This window comes from Rhea pennata, chromosome 23 (assembly GCF_028389875.1).
Source record: "Rhea pennata isolate bPtePen1 chromosome 23, bPtePen1.pri, whole genome shotgun sequence".
Taxonomy (NCBI): domain Eukaryota; kingdom Metazoa; phylum Chordata; class Aves; order Rheiformes; family Rheidae; genus Rhea; species Rhea pennata.
In genome coordinates, this window is record NC_084685.1 from 8,189,043 (window position 1) to 8,201,395 (window position 12,353).

The 12,353-nt window shown below is 53.9% G+C and overlaps 3 protein-coding genes across 10 annotated transcripts in view; 1 reads left to right on the forward strand and 2 right to left on the reverse strand.

Moving 5' to 3' along the window:
* The window catches only part of THRAP3 (thyroid hormone receptor associated protein 3), a 36,189-nt gene extending 34,142 nt beyond the window's left edge, over positions 1–2,047 (forward strand). For all 6 annotated transcript variants that reach the window (XM_062594313.1, XM_062594312.1, XM_062594317.1 and 3 more), the window contains one exon: positions 508–2,047. In XM_062594313.1, the coding sequence (XP_062450297.1) occupies positions 508–729 (222 nt within the window). In that variant the 3' untranslated portion in view covers positions 730–2,047. The remainder of the gene's footprint in view (positions 1–507) is intronic.
* Positions 1,679–6,664, reverse strand: EVA1B (eva-1 homolog B). Of its 2 annotated transcripts, none has more exons than XM_062594320.1 (3): positions 6,518–6,664; positions 5,312–5,430; positions 1,679–5,235 (listed from the first exon to the last, which is right to left on the reverse strand). In XM_062594320.1, exons 2-3 carry the CDS (start codon positions 5,376–5,378, stop codon positions 4,844–4,846), a joined length of 459 nt encoding a protein of 152 aa, XP_062450304.1. In that variant the 5' UTR covers positions 5,379–5,430; positions 6,518–6,664; the 3' UTR covers positions 1,679–4,843. The 2 variants fall into 2 exon arrangements, with proteins under 2 accessions (XP_062450304.1, XP_062450303.1); XM_062594319.1 differs by having other exon boundaries at positions 5,312–5,427; positions 6,518–6,600.
* Positions 6,665–7,462: 798 nt separating this feature from the next.
* Positions 7,463–12,353, reverse strand: part of STK40 (serine/threonine kinase 40) — a 30,607-nt gene continuing 25,716 nt past the window's right edge. For both annotated transcript variants that reach the window (XM_062594105.1, XM_062594104.1), the window contains exons 10-12: positions 12,123–12,242; positions 11,038–11,122; positions 7,463–10,071 (exon numbers count right to left, since the gene is read on the reverse strand). In XM_062594105.1, the coding sequence (XP_062450089.1) occupies positions 9,853–10,071; positions 11,038–11,122; positions 12,123–12,242 (424 nt within the window). In that variant the 3' untranslated portion in view covers positions 7,463–9,852. The remainder of the gene's footprint in view (positions 10,072–11,037; positions 11,123–12,122; positions 12,243–12,353) is intronic.

Consider the following 12,353-nt stretch of genomic DNA (forward strand, 5'->3'; position numbering starts at 1 on the left):
ATGGATCAATTGAGGCCAGAAGCATGATCCAGCTTGTTATCAGTTGCATGTGCCTTTACCTCATACAACTTTCAGGAATGTTTTGTGTGTGTTATTCAGGTCCCTGAAAACCCAACAGTAATGACTGAAAACTGCCAAGTGATTTGGGAAGTAAAGGGCAAATGTGTAAAACATGAACTGTGGAGCTGCAGAAGCAGCCAGTGGCACTCCAGGCCTAGATACCTGTCCCATGCCCTCCCCTAGCTATTACATGGAGCTTCCTGTCAGAAAAGGACAGATGGGCTTGTACAAAAAGAAAGCCTGTATAGCCATTGTTCATTCCTGTTTCCATCTAGCTTGTTTTTTCTCCAAAACATGCCAGTTCTTCTGTTCAGGTGGCACTATTCATTGTGACATAAATATGGGGGTCTGCAGGGAGGCACATAATAAACTAAAGTTTTCTTGCTGCTGTTACGTTGAGAGCAGTCAGTCCATTTCATCTGATGTCATTGGCTTTCTCCTGTGCAGCATGATGACCGAGAGGGTGAAGGTGCCGAAAAGTGGGTGAACAGAGGCCGTGGTCGGGGAGCTTTCCCCAGAGGAAGAGGTCGCTTCATGTTCAGAAAATCAAGCACCAGCCCCAAGTGGGCCCATGACAAATTCAGTGGGGAAGAAGGAGAAATTGAAGATGATGAAAGTGGAACAGAAAACAGAGAGGAAAAGGACAACTTACAGTCAGCTGCTGAATAGCCACAGCGCGTGTTTCTGGAGAACCCTGGCAGGGGTGAAGGGGTTCAGCACACCAGTGCTGGAGACTGTCAGGGTGACACTGAAGTGCTGAACAGAGCCCCAGAAAGGAGCTTTGAAACAATCCCGAAGTTAACTGCATTTCAGAGCTCAACCTCCCTAAGTGTGGACTAGAACTGATCAAATCATTTATGCTTGGATCCACTCATAGAGTATACCTTTCCAAAGACTTACCTTCTGGACTGAATAAGGTCAAGTACTGGGTGAGATCCTGGATTTTCTCTTGTCTGTGACCTTATTGGACGATCGGTTTTTCTTTTGTCTTTTTTTTCCTTTGGTAACAGGCTTTGAAGGCGATGTGGATTTCGGTTTGTGCCCATCTTAACCCAGTAGTCTTGACATTTGTTTCTCTTTTTATAATTTGAAATAGTAGAGGTCGAGATTAACTTGCCAGTTTCAATTTTTCTCCCCTATTGTGTATTCAATTTTTTAAATTCATACTCTACTTATTTTAGGCCTTTACGTATGTAGTAACATCAATTAAATGATAATTTTGGAAACTATTTTTGGTTCTTATAAATAAGAAAACAATTAAGCATGTGAATAAACATCTAAATGTTAACTTGTTGGGACCAAACTGCTATGATTTTTTTAAAAACTTTTTTTAAAGGTTGAGTTTAGGGCCTTTAAAAACATTCTTTTTCTTTTATGTTGAAAGTTAACAAAATTAGCATGGTTAAAAAAAAAAAAAAAGAAAAATTACACCCTGCTCTTCACTACTGTTTAGTGTGTACACTGTTAGGCCTGGTGTGTGCTGGAGTCCCAAACTGCTTGTAGGCATTTTGTGTATCCTCTTTGTAGCTGGTTGTGAACTTGAGTGTTCTTTCCAAGGTAACATAGTTTTCTAAAACTTCAGAATTCTACTAGGTTAAAAATATAAAAGGAGATGAGAATTTTTCAATATTTTTTATTAATCTTTTTATAAAACAAAAGGCAGATCCCTCCTGTGCTGGTTAAGGATGGCAGTTATGGTGTATTTCTTTTTATCTTAAAAATATACTGAGGAAGTTTGCAAATAGTTCTTTGGCTAAATCAGTGAGCCTTCTTAGGAGGAGAGGCATGTTCACACACTGATGCTGAGTGTGCACGTGTTGTAAAGACACTGCTCTCCCTGTCCCTCCATCTTTGCCTTCCCTTTCCCAGGATTGCTGTGCTGTTCCCCCAACACACCAACTAGAGTTTGATTCGTTTCGATTTGAACAGTTCCTGTTTAGCAACCCCCTAAAGTTTGTTTTATGCAAATAAAAATACAATAAAATAAGTAGTAGGTGTAACTCTGCTTTGTTTTGTGTTCTGAGTCTGAGGCTTCTTCTGTCACCAGACATTTGCCTTCTGAATTGATTGGTGAAGCCAAAAGGAACAGACATCTGTAGTCAGCACCAGTGTGGAACTGCAGAAGAGCTGCTCTGAAGGAAGCTTTAATACATGGTGATCCTGAAAGACAACTGGACTAGGTGACAGTAATGAAAGAGGAAGCTCAAAATGGTGTCTGTGGGGTTGTCTCTGCTGTTTAAGTGCAGCAATTGCAAGCAGTTACTCTTCTGGTGAAACAGTCGATGCTGCCATTTTATACGGCTCTCCAGGTATGGAATATTGCACTTTGAAGCAAGGAGAAAAACTGGCTTTGCAACACAAATAACATCGTAACACAAATAAGGAAGTATAGAAACAGGTTACCTGCAATTATTCTTTCAGGAGGTGTTTAGGTGTGGTAACAAAGGATGCAATTTTTATCCTTTAGCTTGCATTAGTAGTATGTTACTGCAGAAGAACCAGGCACTATGTAGAGTTTTTTTTTTGTTTTTTTATCATTAACCTAACTGCTTTCTAAGTTAGTAACTAATTAAAACTAAACCCTGTTTAAAAAAAAAAAAAAAAAAGCATTTAGCTGTCTCTGGGTTCAGTGAAATGGAGCCTTGAGGCTTGCTTGGCTGGCAACAGTTAAGGTAAATCCCAGTATCTCTTAAGGATGAGGAATCTTTTTTTCTCTAAGCATTTAAGAGACCTTTTAAACCCCTTTGTTAAAAGTAATTGCGTGGGGGAAGGGAGGAAATGATGCATACAGCCCTGGGCCAGGTTCCCCATTCCTCCTTGAAGTAGAGGTTGCATATCACACTTGTGACTTAAGAGGAAGAACAGCTACATGCATCCCATAAAACTGAAGTCCTCCTTGAAGACCAAGGCTCCAGGCAGCCCCCTTTTATGCCACTGCTAAACCTGACTGCTTGCCCACTGTACCTGAGTGGGCTGGTCACTGCATTTGCTGGTGTCAGTTTTTTCCACTGCTGCTGCTACTTCACAGGAAGGTTATAGTTCTCTTAGCTCCTTGTTGCTTGAGATTTACAAGTGTGATGTTAGGTGTGTCCAGCAGCAGAGCTTGTGCTTAATTTTGGGGGTCTGTCTACACTGCAGAAAAGCATGCTTAACTTCGTGTTAGTTAACAGTATTAGCAAATAGCAGTGGAGACGGTAGCATAGATTAACAGTTCATATTTCCCTTTGCATTTGAATTTGAGCTGTTGAGACACTGTTCCCTCAGCTAAAATTAATAAACCCAAGGAACAAATTCTTTCAGTCTACAATAAACAAGACTCCATTACTAACTTAGAATTAGCACCTGACATGAGACGTCTCTGGGCCAGTTGCACAAAAAGCAGCAGCCACTTTCTTTGTTTTACCTTGGTTCTGTATTGCCATGTTAAAGGGCTTTAGTTTAAAAGCATGTTCATAGTGTTGGCCTGGACCAAGGGTGACCAGGCCTGCTTGATGAAGATGTACCACTAACACCCTCTTTCTGGCCCTTGAATTCTCCGAAGGGACTTATGGTCCCTTGTGCAGCTTGTGTTGTGTAGGTTTTTGGACCCTTCATGGTTTAGCTTTTGCTTCCCCTATGTAGTGAAGGCTGCAGGCGTGCAGCGACGGGCCTGACCGCACACAGCAATAGAAACCAGAACTGCAGCCTCCCCTGCACTGCGGGCAGTTCGTGTCCCACCTCCCCTGGCGCCTGCTGCCATCCCGTGCACGCACCCCTCCCCTCCCTGCCACGGGCCTTCGCTGCCCTGGGCCCCAGAGCTGCCCTGGGGCCCGGGGGGGCTGGAGCGGCAGGAGCCTGCTGCTCCGGAGGAGCTGGGGAAGTTGCTCCTGCCTCCCTGCAGCCTAAAGTGTAGCTGCTGCCTGCCTCGGTTTCCCCGGCCGCGCTGAGTCCAGGGCAGCCTGGCTGCTTGGCCGGGCCACTGCTCAGTCCCTTCCCCTTCCCTTGTTCCCGCCCAGCGGTTTCACGACTTCCTTCGGCGTGGCTGCTGCTCTCTGTGCCCAGCGCGCTCCAGCCGGCAGCCTCACCACAGCCCCCGGCTGCCTGCAGAACCACCCGTGCCTGCTCCGGGCTCATCCCCAGCATCACGGTAGCTGCCACTGCCACCCCGTCCGTGCTGCTCGGCCTGTCGGTGCCCTCCCGCCGCGGCTGCCCTGCTCCGCGTGGCGCAGCAGGGCACGGTGCTGCCGCGGGGCCGGGCGGCTGCATTGCCCCGAGGATGGCTAGCAACCCCTTTTCATTATAAATACCATGTAAAATAAACTATTCTGGGTGCAGAGCCCTGCCTGGCGCGTGGGGTGGGTCGGGGTTCCCGTGGGAGTGGGACGTGCACGGCGGCGCGGGCAGGCGGCCCCACGGCGGGGCTGCGCATCCGCCGCCCCCGGCTCGGCGTGCTGGCACCAGCCCCCTTGTTCTGGCATCCCGCCAACGGCGCGGGGCTGGGAGAACATCTGGAAAACATCTGGATCCTGTTAGGGCTGTGGAGGCGGGACGGGACTGGCCTGGGAAGCGGCTATTTTTTGCAAGGCTGCCGGGGGGGAAACGGGGGGGCTGCGGGTGCAGGTCGGGCACCCCCGGCCCAGCAGCGCCGGGAAACAGCCGCTCCCCCCTCTGCCGACACGCTGGGTCAGGCGCCGGAAAGGGCTAAATTTAGTGGGAAGGCAGGAGCTCACCGCGGAGGGAAGCGGCCTGGGAACGTGTCCGCGGGGCCTGGCGGCTCCCACGGCAGGGCTCGGGGCGAGCTGGCTCAGTAGCGGTGCGGGCGGCCGGCGCCCAGCAGGTCGGGCTGCCCGTTGCGCCAGATCTCGCGGAGGATGCGCTCGCGCTCCTCCAGCCGCTGCGCCCGCGCCAGCTCCTCGGCCGAGGCGAAGACGTCGACATCCCCGGGGCCGGGACTCTCCGGTGGCAGCTCCGTCGCTGGCAGCAGCGACTCGGAGGCTGCCCGGTCGACGGTGTCCTCTTCCTCCTCGTCCTCATCGTCATCGTCATCGTCGTCGTCGTCGTCGCCGTCGCGGGGCCGGGGCGGCGGGCGACGGGCGCGGGGCCGGCACGAGCGGCGCAGCACCAGCAGGCACAGCGTGAGCCCCAGCCCGCAGCAGACGCCCAGCACGAAGTAGAGCCCGAAGCTCTCGGGGTTGGCTGCGGGTGGAGGCGGCAGGATGAGGGTCCGGCTGCCGCTGCCGGGCCGCTCCCAGCCCCCCTGCTGCCGGCTCACCTCGGATGTGGGCGTACACGGCCATGCTGTTGCTCAGCAGCTCCATCGCCCGCTGCCGGGGCTCCATCCTGCTCCGGCGGCACTCAGGGCCGCCACGGGCACCGGGTGCTCCGCATCTGCTGGGAGGGGGACGGGGATGGGGACCGGGGGGGGAGGGGGCCAAGGGGCTGAGCGCAGCGCCCGGCCCTGCCGTCCTTCCTGCGGGCCAGGAAGGATACGGCCCCTCCGGGACGTGGCGCCAAGCGGATCGGCTGCACCGGGCCGAGCTTCCCGTGCTGGCCGTGGGCACGGCGCCCGCTCCCGGCCCCACTGTTTGCACAGGGCAGCCGGCCGCGGCGCAGGGACAAGGGCCGCACAGCGGTGCAAAGGGCATCAGTGCCGCCAGGCCTTCTCCCCCCCCTCCCCCCCCCCCCCCCATGGGCCCTCACTGTCCCCCCCCCCCCCCCGATGGTGCAAGGACACCCCAGTCCCTCACTGCACCACCACCCCCCCCCCCCCCCACCGGGCAGGGCCGGAGGTGATGCAGCATCCACAGCCCTGGCACAAGGAAGAGCTCACATTTCCCAGAAACGTCTCCACGGAGGGAGGAATGAGGAAAGAAATGCAGAAAATGTGACACATCAGCAGACCCGTCCCTGGACAGTCCGGTCCTCCCCGTGCGTGGAGGCAGCCTGGCCCGGGGCTGGGCCGTGGGGCGCCTCGACCCCAGCACACGGCCGGCGCCGTCCCCGCAAGGCTCCGGCCACCCTCTCTGGGAGCAGCCTCGCTGCCAGCTCTGCAGAGCCACGGCTGCTCCGCGAGCCCCGCCATGGGGCTGGGAGCGTGCATGGCCCCGCCATGGGGCTGGGAGCGTGCATGGCCCCGCCATGGGGCTGGGAGCCAGTGGAGGGAAAGGCCAGTGGGCTCCGGGCCCGAGACTTTGCCGTGCACCAGGATAGGTGACCCGTGCTGTCCCCAACTGCTGGGGACGGGCTTGGCCCCGGGCTCCCTGCCTGGGCGGCACACGAGGAGTGTCACAGCCGTGTGCGTGGGCTTGGGGGAGCAACGAGTGAGTCCTGCGTCCCCTAGCACAGAGTCTCATTTTCCCCTGAGCCTCCTGGCCCCACGCGAGTCCCGTCCCCACGCGAGCCCCTCCCCAACTCCCCCCCCCCTCGCACGGAGCTCCGCACGGCACGGTCCGGCGGCGCCGCGGGGGCCGGTACTCACCGGGCCGGGGACGCGGGCGGCGGGAGCCGGGGGCCGCGCAGCAGCGGGGTCTGTTCAGCGTTAAGGCGGCGGCAACAGGAAATAGTTCGGCGGCGGCTGCGGGCCGCGCTGCCGCGCCGGAGCCAATGGCTGCGCCGTCCCGCCGGCCGCGGCCCCCGGGCGCCCGCCGCCCTCGCGGGGCGGGAAGCGGCGGGGCCCGCGCCGTGGGGCCGGGCGCGCCCCCTGCCCCCAACCCCCGCAGAGCCCACTGCGGCCCCGGCTGCCCCCAGCCCAGCGCGGCCAGCAGCACCCGGCGCCTGGCACAGGGCAGGCGGCAGAGCGCAGCACCGCGCTGTGCGGGGCAGGGCAGTGCGGAGCGGTGTGGAGCTGGGCAGTGCGGGACGGAGCGGTGCGGAGCAGAGTGGGGCAGTGCGGTGCGGCACGGGGCAGTGCGGTGCGGAGCGGTGCGGTGCGGTGCGCCGGAGCGGTGCAGAGCTGGGCAGTGCGGGGTGGAGCGGGGCAGTGCGGTGCGAAGGTGGGCGGGGCGGGGTGGAGCGGTGCGGTGCTGGGCAGAGCGGGGCGGGATGGGGTGGAGCGGGGCAGTGCAGTGCGGAGCAGAGCGGGGCAGTGCGGTGCGGGGCAGTGCGGAGCGGGGTGGTGCGGAGCCGGGTAGAGCGGGGTGGTGCAGAGCGGGGCGGGGTAGAGCAGGGCAGTGCGGGGCAGTGCGGAGCGGTGCGGTGCGGAGCCGGGTAGAGCGGGGCGGTGCGGAGCAGAGCGGGGTGGAGCGGTGCGGTGCGGTGCGGAGCGGAGCGGAGCGGAGCGGAGCAGCCGCGCGCGGCCCGTCCCCGCAGCGCCCCCTGGTGCCGCGCCGCAGCCCCCGGCGCGGCCCCCCCGGTTCTCCCTGCTCCCCCCCACCCCGGCCCGGCCCGGCCCGCTGCCCCCCTCGTGGTCGCTGTGCGCCTCAGCTCTCGTTATGAAGTTTTATTGCCGACATGCAGGAGTAGTTTCGATGTAGTACAAAAATAATGTCTTTATACAAACTTTTTCCGTTTTTTGTTGTTTTTTTTTACAATAGGATCCTTTTCTACAGCATGTCATACATCTCTACCACAGAAACCAGATGAAGCAGCTCAAACCCTCCCATGCACTACCGCATTTTTTTCCAGTTTGCTTTAATACAAATGTGAATTTACTGGCGATTGCTCGTTTGCCGGAATACTCAGTATCATACAACTTTGCGGCATCCCCAGAATATTGCTTTAACTTTTTTGGGGGAGAACAAGGGGGGCACAACCAGGGAGAGAGGCTGGGGAGGAGCGGGAGAGAACCCAGCGAGGAGAGCGGGCACGGAGGAGCCGCAGCCCCCCGGCACGGGGTGAGGGTCTGGCCCCAGGGGCTGCCCTGGGGCTGGGGCTGCTGCTGCTGGCGGCACCGGAGGGGCGACAGTTTCGCACAGGGGTGCGCAAGGATAGATCTATCGCCTTGAAAAATAAATAAGACTAAGACTTCAGGCTACTGGCTCAACTGGCTGGGGTTGGTGCAACTGTTCTAGGCTGTATTAGTGTTCACAGATTAACCGCCTGCAAGCAGTCCCTGTGCTTTGGCGAGTTCAGAGGCAGAACCTAATGCCCAACGCTGCCAAGGAAGTTCAGGTCACTCCCTGTGTGTCCACTACTAGAGTCCCCCAGAAGACAACTGTAGGTTTGAATATGCTAGATGCAGTCTGCTTCCCCAGCCTCAGGCAGGGGAAGGCAACAAGCTACAAATAAATCTGCTACTCGCTCCCTGCCTGCGCCCAGAGGCAGAGCGAGGGGCACAGGTAAGGTAGCTGACAGTGGAGATTGCTCCTCAGGAAAGAGGTGCTTCGCCAATGGCAGCAAAGCTGACCCCACCAGCAGGGCCAGTGTCGATACCTGTTCCTGGGACTGGGCAAAGGCCAGGGCAGCTTCTCCCAGCCCTGCTAGCACCTCCCCTTGTGCCAAACCTGGCTGGCTCCCAGCACCCGACTCGCTTTGGTGCTGCATGTGATGTTGGAGCCTACACTGCTGCGGCCCTCTAGGACCAGGGGCCAGAGGCAGCCAAAAACCTCCAAGCTGAGCAGAAAATAGGGGGGACACTGTGAGCCATGAGATCTCTGTGTGAGAACAGTTAATCTGGCAAGACAGGCATCCAGTTCACAAAATAAGGCTCAGAAACAATCTTTCCTGTTCTCATCACAGTCAAATGCTCTTCTAGTGGCATTAGGTGACAAACTGGGACATTCTTCTCCAGCCTAAGCACTATGCACCACACTGGGACAGCAGAGGAAGCCCCAGGTTTACACGGTGAGACTGGGATGGCAAGATAAGCTAGAGAACAAATACAGTAGAGACTTCAGCCAGCCCCTTTCTAATTCTAGGCAGATTATTCTGGGAAGCTTTTTCACATTATAACTCATATATTATATCTGTACCACAAATGAAGTGTGAAAATGCTAAATCAATTAATGCAATTTTAACTGCACCTTAGGTAAGCTACTGAAAAAAATAAGATTAAATCATATATTCTTATGAAAGTAAAAGAATCAGTGAAAGGTGAGAGAGAGCTCAAAGGCCAAGATGGGCCAAGTTCTGCAAAACCTTTAAATAACTATGGACAAGACTAAATCATTGCAGTGATTGTCTGCAATGACAATTCTTGTCTCACACCATGGCTGTGTTCTCAAAAACAGCGATTAGTCATACCAGGCAACTGGGCTGTTGTTTGTGTACTGCTTATTGAAGGCCTCAGTGCACTGAGGCCCACACAAAGCCAATGAGGGTTAGACAACACATTTAAACCAGGTGGTATGTTAAAAACAGAAAAAAAGACTTGATGCAGATGAAGGGAAGTGGGAGGTTTCAAGAAATTCTTACTTTCAAGAAACCCAGATAAATCTAAGCTTATTCAAACCATATGGAGCGAATGCAATCAGCCGACTCTCCTTACTACACACAGACGCAATGCTTGTGCCAGCAAACTGGCTTCATCCTTGGTAATCTTCTCCTTTCTGACAGGCTTTGCTCGATCCAGAGAACAGCATGGTTAAAAAGACAAGAGAGGTAGATTACAAAGTCATGATTAAAAGCAGATTAGTCATCTAGGCTTGGATTTAAAAACAAAGATTCCAGAAGATGCCAAGAGATTGCTGCTTTCAAAACTAGCTTTTTCAAAAGTCTTCTCCCTCCAGAGTGAGTGTGAGTGTGTCCCTTAACAGAGCTCAAAGGAATTGCTACATTATTCTCCATCACGGGACACCAGTATTGCTGTTGAGCTGTAGTAGGTGACGTGAAAGGCAGATTGCAGGATGGTGCTTGTGCTCTCAGATGTGTGGGAAGCTACTTCCGAAGGTACCTCTGGGCCAGGATAGCTGCATCCAAAGGGTTCATGGGCTGGGCATCATGGCCCAGGCGTCGCACAGAGGGGATGTTCCCAAACTGTCGCTTCTGTAGGAAGCTCTTGGCCTCATGCAAGGTGTTCTTTTCCTCAGCCAAGAGTAGCTGCTGCCTCATGTAGTTCTCAAACTCATACTGTGAGCACTCTTCTGTCACCTTCACCTGCAAAAGAATTGCCTCATCAGAGCCACAGTGAGGATCAGTGCTCCCACAGCAGATTGTGCTTGTGTTGAGCTGGTCTGAAAGAGCATGGAAGTGTGGCAGCAAGTACCTCTCACATTTCTTTTAACACACACCATAATTCACCTCCGATGGTCCAGAACTACTGTGGGAAAGCTAGAATTTAACATAACACCTTCAACTAGAGCTGCTGCTGAACTTCCACACAGGACTCCCTGGTGCCACAGTCTTGGTGCAGCTCACCCCAGTGTTGGCAAGTATTCAGGAGTTAGTGCAGCTGTTGGACCACAATTCTCACATCCTTGCTAAGCCCAGTGGAGGGGGAGCTTGCAGAGGGAAGGTAATGCTGCCTGCCTGGGTGCTGTGCCACAGGCAAAAGCTCCAAGAAGGAGCCCCAGGCAGCGAGGTCACTGGCCATCCCTGCTAACATAAAATAACACTGGCAAAAAACCCAGGATGTTTGCTCCCATTATAGGAGGCACTGCGGACACTGAGCCAGTGCTGCTACCACTTCCTGGCTCTTGCCAACATGTGCAAACTCTCAGCTGCATACAAGGGACTGAATGCATCTTCGAGGAGAGCAGACTGCCCCAAAGCTTGTGTCAGCTGAACTCACTTTCATGCAGCACAGCTGGCTGGATACCTTCTGCTTCTCTGCCCCAGCAGCATAAGACCTTCCTTTCCTTTGCACAAGATGCAGAGCATCCTGGAGCAGTTACTACAGCAGGGTCCTCACCATCCTCCCCTCACTAGCTCAGGGGCCACATGGGACTAGCATTTCTTACTATAGCAGATGGGCTTGGCTCAGGGGCAAGGAAAAGCAGCACAAGGGTGTGCAGGTGCCAAGGACAAAGATTCAGCAGGAAATGTGGCCCTAGAAAGCACAAATGAACACCCGCTCCTTTGCGTGCGGCCTCAGCATCACGGGCGACTATCCTGCACACCTACCTCTTGGGGGTTTTCAGGGTTAGCCACTTGGTCATCAATGTCTGGCACAACTTGCAAAGGGCCACTTAGCGAGGACATAGACTGCCTGGGGATGAGAACACATCATTAAAAACTCAGAGCACAGTGCCAGCTCCCCCACCCTCACCCAACAAACTTGTCACAGTACTGCTGCCTGGCTGACCACTGCTGGCACGCTACATTAGCACAATGCTGTCTAGATGCCTGCTAGACTGCTACTGAAGGACACTATTCCAAATTCACAGTCAACTTCCACTGAAGGAAATCATGTTAAAACTCCCAGAGTCTTTTTTAAGCAGGATGTGGAACTCAAGTATCTTGCATAGGTAGGAGAGAAAACAGCCACAACTCTAAAAATCACAGATTTCACTGATGAATCAACAAGCAGCACAAGAACTTAGCCAGAGTACACTGTGTAGAACAGACTGAGAGTCATATGGCTCATGATAGAGGGCTGCTCAGAACACACACTATCAGGTCTCCTTTCTGCTGGAGCATGCTGCTAGAATCTCATCCCAGTTGGTTCATGCCAGTCCTGGAGTAAGTTTTACCCTTAAATGGCATCCTCACCTTGCAAATGGAGTAGTTCACCCATTTGTAATGCTATCTCCTGTTCTTCCCTTCCAGGTCTCATGCCTAATTTTATTTAATTGACAATGCAGGGTTAATTACAAACCTGTAGGAAATGACTGTCTTTTGGTTGCATCTGTATGTACATCTACAGTATTCCTGACCATTAGCCTGTTTCTTTAAGAGTCAAATTCAGAGAGAGAAGAGGTGGCACAGAGCAGCAAAGGCACTCCTGTGCCCCAGTACTGTTTGGTAATTTTACTGCTGTTACAACAACCTGCATTTGCATTAACCACTCTATGTCCATCAGCAGCCACCAACATCACCTGCCAACCAAATGGAAATGTTTGTGATACAGGATTTAAAAACCTTTTTGCAGTTCTCACATATTGTCCATCTGGTCTCCTGTGTTTGGCAGCAGACTGCTGACCACAGCTGAAATAATACAACTTGAGGTCAGAGACTCTTTGTTCCTGTCTTTCTTCTCTTGAACATACCATGATGCTATGATAGAGCTGAGAGAATCCAGCACTTCAGAAGCTGTCAGACGCTGCTGTGGATCCAAGACCAGTAGTTTTCGGATCAAGCACACAGTGTTTTCTGAGACCCGTCCATCCCTGGGAGAGAGAAAGCATGATGAATTTGACTGTCAGCTGGCCAAGTGTCTGAGGTGGGCAAAGTCAGCAACAGAATGGACAGGCTGCGAGCTTGCAGGTCAGGAGCTGCAG